This window comes from Erpetoichthys calabaricus, chromosome 2 (genome assembly GCF_900747795.2).
Source record: "Erpetoichthys calabaricus chromosome 2, fErpCal1.3, whole genome shotgun sequence".
Classification (NCBI taxonomy): Eukaryota; Metazoa; Chordata; class Cladistia; order Polypteriformes; family Polypteridae; genus Erpetoichthys; species Erpetoichthys calabaricus.
In genome coordinates, this window is record NC_041395.2 from 117,754,399 (window position 1) to 117,773,441 (window position 19,043).

General features: G+C 38.7%; 1 protein-coding gene across 1 annotated transcript in view; it reads left to right on the forward strand.

Moving 5' to 3' along the window:
• Positions 1 to 19,043, forward strand: part of LOC114645331 (guanylate cyclase soluble subunit beta-2-like) — a 44,970-nt gene that overhangs the window by 20,878 nt on the left and 5,049 nt on the right. The window contains exons 9-17 of the mRNA XM_028793196.1: positions 598 to 647; positions 5,629 to 5,732; positions 6,799 to 7,015; positions 9,757 to 10,077; positions 10,655 to 10,803; positions 11,021 to 11,167; positions 13,928 to 14,082; positions 17,106 to 17,308; positions 17,865 to 17,984. Coding sequence (XP_028649029.1) covers positions 598 to 647; positions 5,629 to 5,732; positions 6,799 to 7,015; positions 9,757 to 10,077; positions 10,655 to 10,803; positions 11,021 to 11,167; positions 13,928 to 14,082; positions 17,106 to 17,308; positions 17,865 to 17,984 — 1,466 coding nt within the window. The remainder of the gene's footprint in view (positions 1 to 597; positions 648 to 5,628; positions 5,733 to 6,798; positions 7,016 to 9,756; positions 10,078 to 10,654; positions 10,804 to 11,020; positions 11,168 to 13,927; positions 14,083 to 17,105; positions 17,309 to 17,864; positions 17,985 to 19,043) is intronic.

The window sequence follows — 19,043 nt, forward strand, 5'->3', positions numbered from 1 at the left end:
AAAGAGCAGACTGTGTGTTTTCCTTTTATATTCTTCCACTAGAAAACATACTTCTACACTAATTGTGCTCAAAAACTAAATCTTCACATCTGGAAACATCACAAGACCATCCCTTCAGAGAGGTGTTATTTTCAATTTCCACATCTCTGGCTAAGGACATATTTAGAAATACCCAACTGCTATCTGCATTGTTCCCACGGTTAGTAGTTACTTTAAAGCTAGAGCAGAATCTAGGAAAAAGAACCTTCTAGATACTCTTATGGCCATGTTTGCCAATGAGTAACTTGTTCCATTGTTACTGGTGCAGGATCTCAGTACTGACCTTGTCTTGCATCATGCCTGTGCAGGATAACAAGATATTTACTTCTCCACAGTGGTGCTTTACTCTCAGTATGAAGAACTCTGCTGGTACTGTAATTTGGAATTGGGCGGGTGACACTCAAATTTCTGGACCACAGACTATTTAGCTTTTGAATATTTTAACAGGTTCTGCATGGACCTTTGGTTAAGTTACTTTTTTTCTTGCTTTGATCAGGATTTGGACAAGGAGATGTACAGGATAAGAAGCAAAAAGCAGCAAGGATCTTTCTTCATCAGTAATAAAAAGCATTGGGAGACTGTGCGCAGCATTGTGAAGCTGGGTAAAGGTTAGTGTGCACTGTCCAGGATTTGTTTGTGTCATGTGCCAATCTCTAGGGACCTGGGATCAATTCCTAGCCCGGTCATAATGTATATATGCTTTCAGTGTGCCCATGCAGGTATTTCCCCTTTCTTAAAATGTGCCTAGTCAGTTAAATGGCCTGTTAAGTGTTAGTATATGTGTGTAAGTTTGCTCTACAGTCAATCCGCACCCAGTTTCTGCCTTGCATCCTAAAGCTGCTGAGGCAGGCTCCTTTTGACTCTGTGTTGGAAAATGTGGGTTGAAAAGATGGATGGATGTTTTTTGGTACAGTGCACATTGATCTCTTCATTGCCACAGTCAACAGATGTCACAATAAATGTCTGATTCTGCAAAAAGTGTAATAAAAATAGATTTCATCAATATACAACTAATGTTAAAAATGCACTGATTCACTTGTGAAAGCATATAAAACTCTCAGACATTGTAAACAGTTTATGAAATAAATTTTTCAAAAATAAATGTTAACAATGTGAGGTATGTGAATTAGTCATTCTTAATCATTTTTATAATCAGTACAGTAGTAATGGGTGGCATGGGGGGCACAGTGCTTATTGCTCCTGTTACTCCTCTTCATCCTGCTGTGAGAGGAAAAGGCAGCATTGTATTGTATAAGGGATCAGGAGAGAAGACGCAAGTCAAGGGATAGGCCAAGCTCAACACCAAGAAATAGGAATCACATGGGCAAAAGTGCCAGAACTCAAAGTTAGAGAAAACACACAATCTCTTAGTAACCAATGAAAGAAAAGAATCAACACGCCCACCAGGTCTTTTGTTTTCAAGATACGTACACAAACTCAGATGATCTAGAAGTGTGATGACCTTTATATTAACACTTTCATGACAGTACCCATCATGCATTCCTGGCAATGCCTGAAAGTAATACTTTAGCAACTGTTAACAAAATATGTGTATAACATGGTGCAGCAAACAGTTTCCAATATGGCTTCATGAGAAGACGAAAATAATTTTAATATCCCAAAAATGATGTGAAAAGAATGAACTAATTAGAGTTTTGAATTTAGCACACTCATAACATATATATGGAAAAATAATACTCCAAAACAAAAAGATCAAGGTACAAAAATGTATATAACTAAACATTTATAACTATCTTGAATCCCAACCTGGTTGTTTGTATTAAGTTGGCACATTCATTGGATTTTCTCCCCATATCCTTAAAACATACTGTATGTGTTCATTTTAAATTGGCATGAGTGATTGTTTGATGGACTGGCACCTCACTGAGGGTTAGTACCCGCCTGTTTCTGCTAGGATTGGCTCTGTGACCCTGAAATGGTTTGAAAATGAATTGACGGGTCATTAAATTATGACACAAACACTTGATTACGAGAGCACATGGAGACTGAGTCATTGATGTTAAGACGTAATTCAGCTTTATACTGCATCTTACTTTGTATTCCTTGAGAGACAAAGTTGGCCTTCCTAATTTTGCTAGTATTTCAGTGGCAAACCAGGCCTTCTATCTAAAACAAAAATATAAACAAAAACAAAAAAGAGGTTTCTACTGCCATTACTTCAATCGATTTATTTTGCCTAAATATCTTGCAGCTATACCAGCATTTGGTCATCTCCTTTTCTGAATATCGCCGATAACAAAAAGCCTTAAAAGGACAATTCATCATAAGCTTGTAACCATAAGCTGATCCTTTCTCACTCTAATGCACCTACAAGCAAGTGCTTGATCTGCAAAAGGCAAATTACCTTGAAAATGTCACCAGAGGCTTCACCTTCCTTTAAAACCAAGGGAACAAGAAACCGATCCCTCTGTTGTACTAGAAAGCACTTTATTTGGACCTGGAAGTTGTTCTCAGATTAGTTTTGGCATTGGACACCCTAAACTACTTCTGTAAGCTTAAACTTTGCACTAGTGATTGAACTTTATCAGGAAGAAGCCATGCTTCAAGAAGGGAATTTCAGAGCTTACACTATTGTAGTATAAAAAGTCAGAGGAAGCGGAGGAAGACAATGCTACACCTTCATCTCTAAAGACAATGCTGCAAAGACAAAAAGTACTCTCCACTGCAAGTGAAGTTCTCCATACAAACCACCAGGAGCAATGATATGTGTCACCACACAGTGTTGGGCATGGCATTGTAAAACTGTGTATCTGTGCCAAGATAACTTAGAACTCTAAGTAGCTAGTAAACCACTAGCTAAAACCTGCTTTCGACTTTTTGGTTGTTACTACTGCATGTACCGATCTCAGTAGGTGTGACAGGTTAACGTCTAGTCTTTACAAGCATTTAAGTTAAGTTGGAGGCACTTTAATCACAACATACTGGGATAGCTCTCTCTCACTCAAACTACATTAGAATTGGCTGTGCTGTTACACTAAAATCCTAAAAGTGAAATTCTAAACAAAAAAGCGTGTAAAGTCAAGAAAATCTAGAAAAAAAAACTTAAACAAAGGCTTGGATTCCATTGTTTATGCTGATATGTAAGCTGTTGTCATAGTCCTATAATCCTTGTATTTATCAATCAATTCTATTATTCTTTTTCTTAAAACAAGTGCACTTCAGTTAGCATGATATGTCTATTAGCCAAGACAAAGGTAAAGAAAATAAATTGGAGGTTCTTAACAAATTATCTTTTTTTTTTTGCTATTGTCAATGATAAGCCTATTAATTAATATCCATTGATCCTTATTATTGGTTACTTTTGTGACTGATTTGATATCATTAAAAAAATTGTAGTACTGTTTTTTAGAATAACAATATATTTAACTGTAGTCAAATTCTAATGATTTGTTCCTTTATCAAATATAATCAGTTTTCTTATCTCTACATCTATATCGATATACTGTACAGTATATCTTCAAACCATAGACCTTAAATTTGGCACACAAGTTCTTCTCACCTTAAGTTTTTTTGACATAAAGCAGCCTGGGATTAGGGACGAGTGCCATGAATACTGCACTGTAATCTATCACCCCCTTACAGCCAGTGAGAGGAATTTAGCAGTTCAAAATTGAAAGTAGAGACTTGGAGATGATTCACTAAATCGTGAAAGACAGGAAATCCTTTCCCAAAAACAAAATTAAACTCAATGTCAAGAATGGAACTGCTAAAGATCTTTAAACATAAATCATGCCAACATGTACGTAAAGTGTTTTTATATTGTATCTGTAATCTGCAATGCTGCAAAACACACTGTGGTGATGTCACAAAACACAGCCCCTTAGTGACCAAGCTCCAGCAAATGCACATCACATTGCAGTGCAAGCGCTTACAACTCAACAAAGTAGCAGTAGTGTAAAATAAAATATAACAATAGCAATATCGCTATAAGTCTAAACACCACAAAGGGCAAAAATAACTGTACAGAAAGGCTTTAAGATCCCAAACTTCACAAAATACTAAATAAGTCTACATAAACACTTTACTCCAAACCGAAAAACAAATGTTTTTATACCTGAGTCATAGCATCAACAGAGAAATTGTGGTTGTGCTAGTAGTGTACTACTTAGCGTGTTTGCCTTTCAAGCAGGGAATCTCAGTTCCATTCTCAACTGTTAAACTTTTCTTTGATTAAGCATTTCCCCTCATCAGTTCTGTTATACTCCATGGCCGCCCTGGGTGTGGTCATATTGTCTCCAGAGTTATTTATTGCAATTTGGTATTGCAAGCGTAATCGCTCACCATCACACCACCCTCATAATTTGTCTGGCTCTGTCTCCTCTGTTGTATTTGAAGCTGTACCCTGCTAATTAGTAGTCATAGCCCCAACAGGCTGGACAAATTTTATAACAAATTAGGGCCACCAATTGCATTTTGTCTAAACACAATAACTTTTCCCACTTTAAATTTATTGCGGAACTTTGAAGTAATGCCAGGACAAAGCCTGGAAGCACAACTATATCTCTCTATTATAAAAAAAAAATCTTGGAAGGCTTGGAAGGAGACGATACGTGATGTTCTCGGAGGTACTTTAACGTCCCACAAGACAAGACAGTGAGACAAAAGGACAGCTGCTGTACAGGCTTTTAAATGATCGACACCAAGCACAACAAGCAGAACACGCAGCTCGGCAGCAGCAAGCCAGCAGCTGATCCGACCGCATCTCCTTAGCATGCGTTCAGCCCCTGCCCTCTTTACAACATGAGCGGCAGAGATGCGAAGTGGCTGGCGCGTAGCGCAAAACCTTGGAAGATAATGGGCGAGCAAAGAGAGCAGGGGCAAAGCCCCCTAGTCTACATAAATAAAAATGACACGGCATCTGGTTGTATGTATGATTTTATGTTTGCTCCAGCATCCCTCAAAAAGTTGTACATATTTTCATTACAATTAGAGGATAACTCGGGATAGTCAAACTTACAATATACATTATGAGACTTGGTGAATCTGATATTGCTGCTTTCTTTATTTGAGCAATAAGCAATGTGTCAGTAACTATCTTTACAGCTGATTGGTTGAAGGAAAATGACAGTCTAATATGTGTGACTCAATGGCAGAACAAGTGGCTAGGATGTTAACAGGATTTTGTACTGATACACAAAGTGCATCGCTTTCAAGGGATGGAGTCAAGCCAGGAGGTTAAGGTTTGTTTAAAGAGCGAAAGTTGGTCACAAGTCAGGCTAAAGTCAAGACCAGGAGTGAAGATATTCATCGTCAAAACAAAAAGGGGTATTTAAACGTCATAGGACGTTGGAAACAAATAAAACAAGAGGTTCCCAACAAAACCTTGATAAATTTTGATGCAATGATTAGATTAGCCACCATCTTTTATATCCACAGAGTAGTGATATCACAAATGTACCAACAAAGCGATCATTTGAAGGCAACACACCTGGTAACCATCAACAACAAGGCTGCAGGTATAAGAAAACAAACAAAATGGCATTGTGGTATCAGAAAATAGTTATTCAAAAAATGATGCTATTATGAAAAATTAGTTTCTTAAATAATTCTTTTCTTTTTTTTTTTCAGGAAACTTACTCAGAGGATTTGAGCCAGTATACCCCGAGACACTCTGCATAGATATCAACACCTTCTGTAATATTTTTCCTTTTCATATTGTATTTGATGAAGAGGTAATTAAACTGACAGCTCATTTCTACTTATCGAATTGTCTTCAGAAAGATTAAACTTTGCTTGAAAATAGAAATTAGGGTTAGGTTTAGGGTTAGAAATTCATAGTTCTGTCAGATATGTGCTAGATAATTTGAATAAACAGATGGTAGTGATTTTTTAAATAAAATTAAGGATTTGTTTAAAATAGCAGTATGCCATTTATTTATTTTCTAACCTGTAATTTTCAAGTATGGAAGCCAAAACCGATGCCAGAAGCATTAGCTGTAATCTCAGAATGAGCAAACAAAATGTGGAACCAGTCCACAGCAGGACACATTGATGCCCACAAGCATGCTCACTCACATTGGACTAATTCAGAGTCACTGATCAATATAATATACTGTACATGTCTCTGAACTATTATGGGAAACTTAGAGAGAATCCATGCAGATGCCACTGAGTGCGCTGGATGCTGCTCTACTGTTTTGTCCTTTTCATTTAATATATCATATATAATTCATATTTTATATTCTTTACTAGCTATGTTACGGGTAATGGAATAATTTAAAAAATATTTAATATCTTTTGCCCTTACATGTGCTTTTGGCGCCTTTCCTTGGTATCCTCATGTGTCCGAACCTCTCTTGATTGGCGTTCCCTCCCTCAAGCACATTTCTGTGAAGCCTGCTTCTCAGATTTTGTCATTTCAAAGAGCCTTGCTTGCCTCCTAGCCACTTTAAAACTGGCCATCTTTGAAGGTGACTCTCAGTGTACCTCCTACACCTTTACTCCTCTTCATGTGTCTCACACTCGCATTTCCTCTTTCAATCACATCACCAAAGACAAACTGACCAATCAGATTGCTTGTAGGGACTGGACACACACACAAACACAGCCCTTAGCATATTATTACATAGTTGATAGTTTTTCTTTTGCTGCCTTATTAACTATAACTGGGAAAAATATGAACATAGAGAATACACTGGTAAAACCCAAAGTGATTTTATAGATATGTGAACTGTATACATAGTTGTTTAACCTTTGTTTTCTTTTTCTTTTTTTTTAATTTATAACTTATCATTTAAGCTTGCAGTCAAACAGGCAGGTGTGAATCTCCAAAAGATTGTTCCTGGACTACAGACCATAAGTATTCGTCTTGATCAATACTTCACCATTATCCACCCAGAAGTGAAATTCACCATATCTAGCGTGAGAAAATTCATCAACAGCCAGTTTGTCCTGAGAACCAAAAGAAATATGATGCCAGAGTCTTGGAGGAACCGTCCAATGCTGGAATTAAGGGGTAAAAATTTAACTAGTAGGGATTGTCAGGTTCAGTACAAGTTCTAGAAGCTGGGGACAATGTGGTGGGTTTCAAATCCAGGACTGATGAGCAAAATCTCAAATGTACTAGAGTTAAGTGGTAATGTTTTAACAAAGTGGAATTACTGACATAATTGTTTTAGAAGTTTTTGGCCATGTACTGGGATCCATATCCAGAACTGAAGATAAACTTGGCCACCATTAGAAAAAAATGAGAGATATGGCAACATATCTTAATTTCTTCCCCTAGTAAAAGAAACGTTTGATGGCCAAGTTGTATAGTGAATACAGGCCAACAGAAACGAGGAGGACATTGTTGTATTGATAACATCATTTCTTGTACTTTCAATGCCGTTACAAGAAAACAATTTACTTTATGTTAATGGTCCATATCTTTCCACATTAAATAGAATTCTTCAAAAAAATTACTGTACATTAGGTAAATTTGTGATCCTGCTGGCATAGCATAAATTACTACAGTTCGTTTACTTTTTATATGATAAAATACAAATAAGCACTTCCAAGCAATCTAACCAGCCATTCATTTACTCAATCGACTTAAGCCAATTTTAGTATCACCAGGATTGTGGTGTATAGAAGCAAGATAGGAAAAAGAAAACTCTGGATGGAGCATCGGTCGAACATAGGACATACTTACACACTCACATTCAGGCAGGTAGGACCAATTTAGAGTCGCCAGTTACAGATTTACAGAATCATTATTGTCACGTGTACACAGTACATTGAAATTCATACTTGCAAGTGCTAGTCAACATGTAACATGTTTCCACTCTCTGGCACCATGATTCGTGAGTATATCAATCCTATTGCAAAACCTCTGCCCAGTGTACCTGAAAAATCTCATGTTTGTAACTATAACATCCAGACTTTTTAAAGTAAGGCATAAAGTGGTAGTCAAACTGAGGGTCAGTTAAGTAAGTTCGTTGTATTTGGGCTTGGGGATATTAACAGAATTGAACAAAATGCATTACTTAAGGGTATATTTATAAATGTCTTTATATATTTATATTACTCTTTGTGGCCATCCCATACCGTCTAGCATATATCATTTCTGCTTGACGTTCATTATGGGTGTGTCGTGTTAAAAACCATTGTTCTTATCCCTTTTTCTTGCCTCTCAGCTGACACAGAGGTTCATATGGCTGTCTCATGGCTTCAGGACATTGTGTTTGAATCTGTCTCCGCGAAGTTTGCATGTTTCCTGTCTTCTTATTCCAACTCATGAGAATCAATCATTCAAATCTTTTAATTTTATAAGATCCTGTATTCTGCTATAGCAATAACTGAGCATCCCATTCAGGGCTGGTTCCTGACCTTCACTCATTACAGTCCTAATAGTGAACACATGTCAGTGGGACATGGGACAGAAATGAGAGAGAAAATTGCAAATCTGCCGGTGAAAAAGAGCATGATTTACATGTCAAGTATTGCTTACTGTTGATGACATTTGCTACACAATGCAGAATATTTGCCATATCAGGTATTTCAAGGTCTGTATTGCTTTGGTATGATGAGAATTGTTACATAATTAAAATTTCATTTTTTTACCTTTTACCAGCCAAAATGATCAAATTTCTGTTTTTAATTTTTCAGAAGTATGTTTGAAAATTTTTTGTGTAGTGTAGTTTTATGTAGTTTTTAAAAAGATCACACAGTTAACTTCTTCTTCTTTCGGCTGCTCCCGTTAGGGGTTGCCACAGCGGATCATCTTCTCCCATATCTTTCTGTCCTCTGCATCTTGTTCTGTTACACCATCACCTGCATGTCCTCTCTCACCACATCCATAAACCTTTGCTTAGGCCTTCCTCTTTTCCTCTTCCCTGGCAGCTCTATCCTTAGCATCCTTCTCCCAATATACCCAGCATCTCTCCTTTGCACATGTCCAAACCAACGCAATCTTGCCTCTCTGACTTTGTCCCCCAACCATCCAACTTGAGCTGACCCTCTAATGTACTCATTTCTAATCCTATCCATCCTCATCACACCCAGTGCAAATATTAGCATCTTTCAATCTCTGCTACCCCCAGCACTGTCTCCTGCTTTCTAGTCAGTGCCACCATCTCCAACCCATATAACAAAGCTGGTCTCACTACCGTCCTGTAGACCTTCCCTTTCACTCTTGCTGTCACAGAGTATGTGCTGCTTGAATTGCATAAATGGCACCCCTTGGTGTCGTGAGCTGGCACACCTTAACCTTCATGAATGGCGCCCCTCAGGTAACAGCGCTCTAGGTGGCCTCCTATGTTGCCTAACAGATTCACCAACTCTGCAGAACAAGGAAAGAATGATCCAACCCCGGGACCAGGACTGGAATTCTGTTAATCAACATGTACCCCTGTGGATGGATGACACCCACAGTCTAGTAAGGTTTAGTCCAAGGAGTGACCAGATTTGAATATAATGTATAACATTATAAATGAACAAATTGTTACCTTTGGCAGTTTAAATGTGGTTGTATTATTAATTATTATTTGTTATTAATGCAAATGCATTAATTTATTATGTCGCTTTTTGCCATGTTTTTATTCCTTTTAATACATTTTGAAATATCAGAGCAGCAAAAGAAGCACACATTCTTATGTGTGGTAAGGTATGTTATATTATACTGGACGGTTATATTCTTAATTTTTATATCTGCTGTCAGTATTACAGGTGTTTAAAATGTGTTTTGTTTCTAACACACTTCACTTGCTTACCTAGGTCAGATGGTGTGGATGGAGTCCCTGCACTTCATGCTTTATTTGGCTTCCCCTCTGCTCCGCAGCCTGCATGAGCTGGAAGAGCGTCAAATGCACATTTCGGACATTGCCCCGCATGATGTCACGAGGGACCTGATCTTGCTTAACCAGCAGCGACTGGCAGAGATGGAGCTGTCCAGCCAGCTAGAGAGGAAAAAAGAGGAACTGCGTATCCTGTCAAAGAACCTGGAGGAAGAGAAGAAGAAGACCGAAACCCTTCTCTACGCCATGCTTCCAAAACACGTGGCCAACCAGCTGAAGGAAGGCAAAAGAGTCGAGGCAGGTAAATGAATGTGGACTGTGGTGCTCTGGTCAAATGCAGCATGGAGTTTTGTAAGCTTCTTACAGTCCACTGTCTTAAGTTGATTAAACATTTAATCAATTATTTATTTAGTACCTGCTCCTTAATAAATACAAATATTGAGCAAATCAAAATGTCATTATTTGGGGTTTTTAATTGATAAAGCTGTCTTTGATAAGTAGTTGATTGAAACCACTCTGACTGCTGGACCTGACTATGGTGGTCCGACTAATGGTAAACCTTTCATTTTCACTTAACCATTCATTTCTATTTGCAAAAGGTTTACAAAGTTTGTGTTTGTGTAGGAAGGACAGGAGGAATATCATGCTATGTTACTTGCTGTTACTAATTCACAGGTACATTAAGGTTTTCTGTTGATGTCAGCATTAATTCTTTTTTCATTTGTTCTTCTTCCCTGTCACTTTTGCTCTTCGTCTCAACCTTGTATTTGAAAAAAGTAATATTGTTACACACACACCTTGGCAACTGTATGGATATAATAAAGCAAATTAAATGTTGATAGGAAGATAAAAAAAATTCCCTTTTTTTTAATTTTCAGGAGAGTTTAAGGAGTGCACCATTTTATTCAGTGATGTTGTCACATTTACTAACATCTGCTCGCAGTGTGAACCTATCCAGATTGTTTTCATGCTGAACTCCATGTACCTCAAGTTTGACCGGCTAACCACAGTGCACGATGTGTACAAGGTACTTTACTTTTTTAAATAAAATGTCAGGTGCACATTAAACTTCTTCATAGGTGGGCCTGTGCCTTCAGACTATTGAAGAAGAAAGGTTGAACCAGCAACTAACAGAAGAACAAGCTTGTTTCTTAAGTAGCCATTAATCCCCAAAGTCAAACTCTGAGAGGGAACTTTGTATGAAATTTTCCAAAACTGGTAATTAATGTGTTTTGGTAATGAAGGTGGAGACTATTGGAGATGCTTACATGGTAGTTGGAGGTGTTCCTGTCCCCATGGCTAGTCATGCTGAACGAGTTGCCAACTTCGCTCTGGGAATGATCATTGCAGCAAGAGGAGTAACAAATCCTGTGACTGGAAGCTCGATTCAAGTAAGAAGTGATAATAACCTTTTATTTTTTTGAAAACAAAATATAGGGGTAAGTCAAAATGTTAAGGCAATTTGAAAATTGTGCAGTAATTGCAATAGATAGAAGCTGACGAAGTACAACACTTTTGTGATCACTTATGGGTAGTTCAAACACACACAGTGCAGCACTATGCCACTAATCTAGTCGAAGTGAAGGTCAAATGCACATGGATGCTCCACTGCAGGATTGCACCATTGTTAAACAATGCGCCATAGTGAGATTTCTTTGGGCAGTGGCAGTGAAACCTGCTGAAATTCACCAAAGGATATTGGCTTGTGCAGATCAGTACGAGGTGTGATCAAAAAGTACGGTGAATGTTGATGCAGAGCACCATCTAAGAGCAACGCAAAATAATTCAACATCCTAGAGCCTAGTTTGTGACAAGTTTCAAACTGTTGAGTTCAAGTGTGTTTTTCAAGTTTGTCGATAATAATGGATATCGAGCAATGCATTAATATGAAATTTTGTTTCAAACTGCAAAAAGCTCAGGAAACCCATCAGATGTTAAAATCGGTTTATGGTGACACTGCACCGACAATTAAGACTGTTTACAAGTGATTTGATCAATTTCGTAATGGATCTGACTGGGTTGAAGACAAGAAAAGATCAGGACGTCCTTCAACATCAATAACTGAAGAAAATGTTGAAACAGTTTCATTCTTCATCATGACAACGCTCCTTGTCACACATCCCTTCTAGTACGACAGTTTCTGCCGAATAAAAACATTACGCTGTGTCCGCATCCACCTTTTTCGCTGGATCTGGCACCGTGCGACTTCTGGCTGTTCCCTAAATTGAAAATGACCATGAGATGGAAATGATTTCAATCCATTGAGGACATCCAGGCAGCCACGACAGCCCAACTAAAGGCACTCTCAAAAGAAAACGTCCAGAACTGCTTCGCAAAGTGGCAGGAGCTTTGAGATAAGTGCATTTGAAGTGGAGGAGAGTATTTTGAGGGTGACTAATAGTTGTAAATCTTTTACTGCAATAAACGTTTCTTTTTTAAAATATTCACCGTATTTTTTTGATCACATCTCGTATGCTGTTTGGGTACTCATCTTAAGCAAACTTTACGGTACCCCCAAGTCATCATGTGCTAAGGCAGGTGTAGAACCATAGCTGATATCCAAATGTGTTATGCGTGCTTGAACAACCCATAAACCATTGTGAATGTATTATATTGTGTCAGCTTCTAATCGTTGTAGTAACTGTGTAATTTTCAAACTGTCTTTACATTTTAATTTACCCTAATGCAGTATAATCTAAGCTTTTTTGTGTAGTACTGCATTGGCATCTGCCAGCATGCCATTTTTTTCAAGCCTAACTAGTCTTGTTCAGGGTTTGACAGTACTTAGTTTACTCTTGACCGTCTCTTATATTAGCAGTTCTTCTGTTTATGTAGTCAGTAATACATGTTGGTCACTTATTTTATTTCACTAAGCATTTTGGCTTTGCTTCCAATGCTGTCCTAGTTGTCAACTGTTCTTTGTGCTGAGTCCCAGTCTCAGTGTTGGTTGTTTATTCATCCATAGTTCTTACATGCATTTCATATATCTCCACTCCTTATATATTAGCACTTCATCAGTCATAGACTTTCTTTTCTCTTCCACGAATGGCATCTTTGAGTAGCCCACCTTTCATCAGTTTGTCCTGGTTCCTCAGCATCTCACGTTGACTTTGTTAACTCAGGTGCTGTCCAAGATGGATTGACTTGTGTTGTTCTTGTCATTTTTATATTGAAGGTAGGGGTCTTGCTGGAAGGACCCAAAGGACCCATGCTGAGGAGATGCCTTAGCCAGAATTCAGTCCTTGTTCTTCTTTGGTCTCCTGATTGCTGACTCTTCCATGCTCTGATCTTAAAACTCCAGTATCCCACTGCTATATACAGTATAAATATACAGGAATGAAATATTTAGTGATAGAAAATTCAGCTCTAAATGTTTATATTTGAATTGCCACAGTCTAAATCTCATTTCAAATGTTTTTCTAATAACAACATCCATCTGTCCATCCATCATCAATCCCACTTAATACAGATTCACAGTAGTGGGGACTGCAGTCAATTCAAGCAGACTTTAGTGTACGGCAGGAAACCACAAACCACTGCAGGGCACATTTAATTATATACTCACACTTATCTAAGACACGTGTGTCACGCTCAAACTCATTCTGAGTATTACCAGGATGATTTAGAGTGGGAAGACAACCCGTTGTGCACTAGTTTATGATGTACAGTAGTAAAACACATACAGACATGGGGACTTGGTGTAGTCTCCACACAGACAGTGCCTGGGCCAGGCGTTGAGCCTAAAATGCTAAAGGTGTGACACAGCAGTGCCATCAGTCACCACTGTGTCACAACTGAGTATTTTTTTTTTCCATATGTATTGTAATGCCAAAGACCTTAAACTGAATAAAAACTAATATAAAGATAATGAATGGGAGACTAGATAGATATACTGTGAGGTATTGCCTGTATAAACTATAATATTTTACAGTATATGACATGTAACAGATATACCATGTAATTATATTTTACTAAAAATGCTATTTTTGTCTATAGTGTCATTTTGTGTCCTTTCTTTGTATCTTTTTATTTTACTCGTCACCCTGTTTAGCACATTATTTTGACATGTCTGTTATTAATATTACTCCATTTATTGACTAACACCCTAGTAATGCTTAATGTTTATCTCCATGGTCCTTCTCCTTTTAAAGATTAGGGTTGGAATACACACTGGACCTGTTCTGGCTGGAGTTGTTGGGGAGAAGATGCCACGATATTGTCTTTTTGGAGATACAGTGAACACAGCTTCCAGAATGGAAAGCCATGGCGTGCCAAATAAAATCCATCTCAGTACCAGTGCTTATCAGTAAGACTGGCTACCTTTTTCCCCCACATGCTGGTTATGTGGTTTTCTTTAGACTTAAAAGATTTATACATTGAGAAAATGCAATAAAGATGGGTTAATATTGCAAAACCTGAGTATGGTAGATCCCATGTAAGAGATCATGTGTTAATTGCTAAATTTATGATATACATGTATATTGAAATTAAGAGTGATTCACTTACTGTAACAATATTCATTTAGTGGCACTGGTATGAACAAATTACTCAGTTTTATACTCCAATTCCTCTTACAGGGAATCAGTAATAAACTAAATATTCTAAGTCTGTCATTGTTGGTGTACAAGATAGCTTGAAAACTGGCTGATCACGTTAATAACAATAATATTTTTAAAATGATTATTTGCTCTTAATGGTCATAAGCATCTTTATCATTCACGAGAATGCTGATTCTAAGCAAATCTGTTGAGTATGGAACATCTAGGTTAGCGGGTATACGCAAAGAGAGGATATTTCGATATATCAATATTTAGGAGTAACACACACAAGAGAAAATCTAAATACCCTTAAATCTTCAGAACACCTTGGTGGATTTGATTGAAATTTTTGACGTTACGGAAAAAATTAAATTAGCTGACACTTTTTTTATTTGTCAATATGTATTAATATTATGCCAACTTACATGCTCTGTGCTGCTGAAAGTGTGTTTTATGCCAATGAATTACGTAGCAGAAGCAATTGACAGGCCATGTGAATAGTACCGCTAACCAACAGGGAGGATGGAGGACTCAAGATGGGGAGGTGTCCTGGACAGGAAAAAGAGATGTGATCCTATTGTAAAATGGAAATAGCAAGTTTGGTGTAGCTCAAAGAAGATACAAAGCTCAATGCTTAGCAAGTGTAGCTTTTTTTGCTGTTGACTACTGGTATTCATAGATGCTTATTGGTTCTCATCTTGCTTATCTGTTCCGCTTCTCGTGATGAAATGTATCGAGTGCCACAAAGCACTGTTACACGAACAAACAAGCAAGCAGACCCCTGTGAAGTGTCGAGTTAGCACCAACACATAAATGATGACAAGGGAGAAGGGGCACGTGGGGGTTGACTTGTGGAGTTTCAGGAGTTGCAAGTGCATTGCAGAGGATGAAAGGCGCAATAACAGCTGCACGGCTCTCTTCTAAACTGCTGTGTTAGGAGGGCTGAGCAGCACATGCAAAAAGGTGCATAGCACACCCACGAAGCTTATGCTGGACATACACTGTGATTTTAGCAAGATTTTAATTCTAATTTGCAGTCAACTACGGATTTTCAGAGGTGGCCTCAATTTCAGGTTCATCACCCATCATTTCACCTGTATTATGAGGGGAGTTGTGATGCCCGATTTGCCTGTCATACGGTCGGATGAATTTCTGTTATGCCAGAAGTTTCAGTCAGCTGTCTTGTAGTATGAGTAGTCTCTTGATGTTATTTTCTGAGTATTCACTTGACAACGACTTCTAAAAATTGCACAGTTTATACCTGGCCTAAGAGAAAACATAGTAATTACTAATTTCAACATTTCAGTTAGAACAATACACTTTCCTGTTGTGTTTTGCAATGACCATCAACAAAAGCCAAGTCACTAGGAAAGGCAGGAATTGATCTAATGCAGGAATGTTTTCCTCATGGACAATTGTGTAAAGCATGTTCAAGAGTAAGCAGCTCCAGTGACCAAATATTACTTCTTACTTGACTGATGCCTTTGATTTCATTATGTTGGAAGTTGGAAGAATGGAGAAGGGCTTTGGAAGATAGAGTGTTGAAGATAAATAGGAAGAAGACAGAATACATGGGGTTTAATGATGATCAGGATCCAGACGTGAGATGCAAGGACAGCTATTGTAAAAGGTGGATAAATTGAAATATCTAGGATCAGTGGTAGCCCAAGTTGGAAAACTAGATGCACAGATAACCGATTGAGTGCAGCGTGGAACAGTTGGAAGAAGGTATCAGGAGTATTGTGTTATCAAAGAATTAGGGTGAAGGTTAAAGGTAAAGTTTTTAAGGCAGTGGAAACACCAGCAATGATGAATGGAGCCGAGACATGTGCAGTAAAGGGGGCGCAGGAGAAGTTAGATGTGGCAGAATTGAGAATGCTGAGATGGATGTGTGGAGTTACAAAAAATGGACAGAATAAGAAATGAGACAATCAGAGGTACAACAAAGTGGGACAGACATCTAAAAGTACAGGAAAGTAAGCTGAAGTGGTATGGACATATGATGACGAGAGACAATGAACGTGTGGGCAAAAGTGTGATGGGAAAGTAAGTACAGGGGAAGAGAAAGCGAGGGAGGCCAAAGCAGAGGTGGATGGATAAAGTTAAAGAAGATCTGATGGAAAAGGGCTTGACTAGCAAGAAGGTGCAGGGCCAAGCTGTGTGGAGAAAGTTGATCAAGCACATTGACCCCACATAGAATTTGGAAAAGATGAAGAAGAAGAACTTGACTGATGCCTTTATACAAGGTGACTTACATCATGTGAGATACAATTTCTGCAACTAGAGGTGAAGTGACTTGCTCATGGCTACCAGTGCTGGTGGTTGGTTATTTTGCACCCTAGGCCAAGCTTGTTAGTACACCAACTGACTGCTTGGTAGCTAACCTGTGAGGCTGGGTTTTTCCCCCCTTTATGATCTGCGCCCTTAATGGTGGCACTGGCCCTGATGGCCACATAGCATCAGTAGCAAGATTTGAACCCCCAACCTCAGGATTCGAAGTCTTGGGTCCAAAGCCTTAACCACTACACCACACTGCCTGTCAATAATATTAGCCCCACATAAATGAAAAATAATGCAAATATTCTGTACAGAAACAGACTTATTTAGTTATATAGTACGTCAGATACAGCCGATTAACCGAAGGCACAGCCGGTTTATAAATAAACAGCACTCATGTGTGTGAAAGGCCTTGGTCATCTTTCAGCATGCAGTCACCACCTGGGCTAGGGAAGGAGCTGCTCTGTTTTGCCACATTCTTTAACAACATGTATTTGTTTATTTTTTCTTTTAGTGCTCTGAAAGGTAAAGGCTTTGAAATCATTGGTCGTGGTGAGATTGAAGTAAAGGGCAAAGGAAAAATGTGCACATATTTCCTGGTCAGGAATCTTACAGTCAGTGATAATGAAATAATGGGCTGGCAGGTAAAGGAGCCTGAATCGGGGCAAGAATCAGTGCAGTCATTACGAGACTGCTCAGAAGCACGCCATTGTCAAGGTAAGTCCAAACCTCTTTTATAAATACAGCAAACATGTCCAGGCATCATAAGAAGTGTTTCCCATTCATACATTAAAAACTAAAACCAAGGCAATTTGTTCAATGACTTAACTGACAAGGAGTAATCTGGCGACTAGTTTTTAGGATCCCAGGTCATTTCTGTGCTTACATTTCAGAAATACAATAAGTTTAATTAAATGTATTTTTAGACAAAGTACTTTTTCTTTCAAGTGAAAGTCACTAAGGTAACCTTGGTGTACTAAGCAGAACAAATGTTGCTGTTGATCACTAACTTTTTCCTTTCTTACGACAAGTCAGCACAATCGGCCAATGTGACTTGTAGTTCTCTAGGAAATAAAGAGCAGTAGAGACATGACATTCCACTCCCTGGGTCTCCACCCAATCAACATCACCAGCCAGGCTCTGAATGGATCACCAGTGTCGTACCCACCACCCTGACCCTTGCTCATATGTAGTCAAAAATTTGTTTGTGTGTGTGTTAAGTCTCCTTGGTTCTCTTATTTCTTTTTTGTTTTTTTTTACTTTATTATCATAGATGCGCAAAGCTCCCCAAATCATGACAGACGCCCCACCATTGCTATGAAATATTTTGACAGTGCAACAATCAAGGATGAACTTTCCAGCAACAGCTACCCTCAGCTTAAAGACCTGGCAGGTACTGGTCTATCATTTTCTGTGGGATGACATTTATTTTTTTGTTCTTTATTTCGCCTTATACAATTTCTTGTATTAGGAATTTGGTAGTTTTCGCATACCCCTTGGGGTCAGAGCGCAGGGTCAGCCATTGTACAGCGCCCCTGGAGCAATTACAGGTTAAGGGCCTTGCTCAAGGGCCCAGCAGAGCAGTGGCCTTTTGGCAGTGACGGGGATTCGAACCGGCAACCTTCGGGATACCAGCACAGATCCTTAGCCTCAGAGCCACCACTCCGCCCCAAAAAGAAAAAAGAAAAGTATAATAAGTAAGAAGATATTATAGTGAAAAAGCATTCATTTATATTTGAAATTAAGGGAAAAATAGGGGTAACAGCAGTACTATATAAAGGAAAGAACAAACCCTAGATGTGAATAACAATAACAAATAATAATTCTTTACATTTATATAGCGGTGCACTTTCTACTCAAAGTACTTTAGTAAGTGGGGAGCCACTTCAAGCATCCCTAATGTGTAACGTCCACCTGGATGAAGCAATGGTAGCCATTTTTGCTCCACCATACATTAGCTGTTAGGTGGTGAAGTGGTGAGAGAGATAGCCAATTAGAGACAGGGGATGATTAGAGGTCAGAATGACTAGGCCGTGGTGGGCAATTTAGCCAGAACATCAGGATACACCCTACTCTTTACCAAGGATGCCCAGGGACCTTTTATGACCACAGAGAGTCAGGACCTTAGTTTTACGTCCCATCCAAAGGACAGTGCCATTTTTACAGCACCTTGTCCCCATCACTGCACTGGGGCATTGGGATCCACATTCAGACCACAGGGTAAGCACCCCTGCTGGCCTCACCAACACCTCTCCTAGCAGCAACCCAAACATTTCCTAGATGGTCTCCCATCCAAGTAGTGGCCAGGCCTGAACAGGCTTAGCTTCAGGTGGATCTCTTCTGAAGTGCATGTGATATGGCTGCTGTTGATCACAAGACACACTCATGCACACCTACGCTGAGCCAATTTATAGTCACTGGATGGCACATATGGAGAAAATTTTCAAAGCTG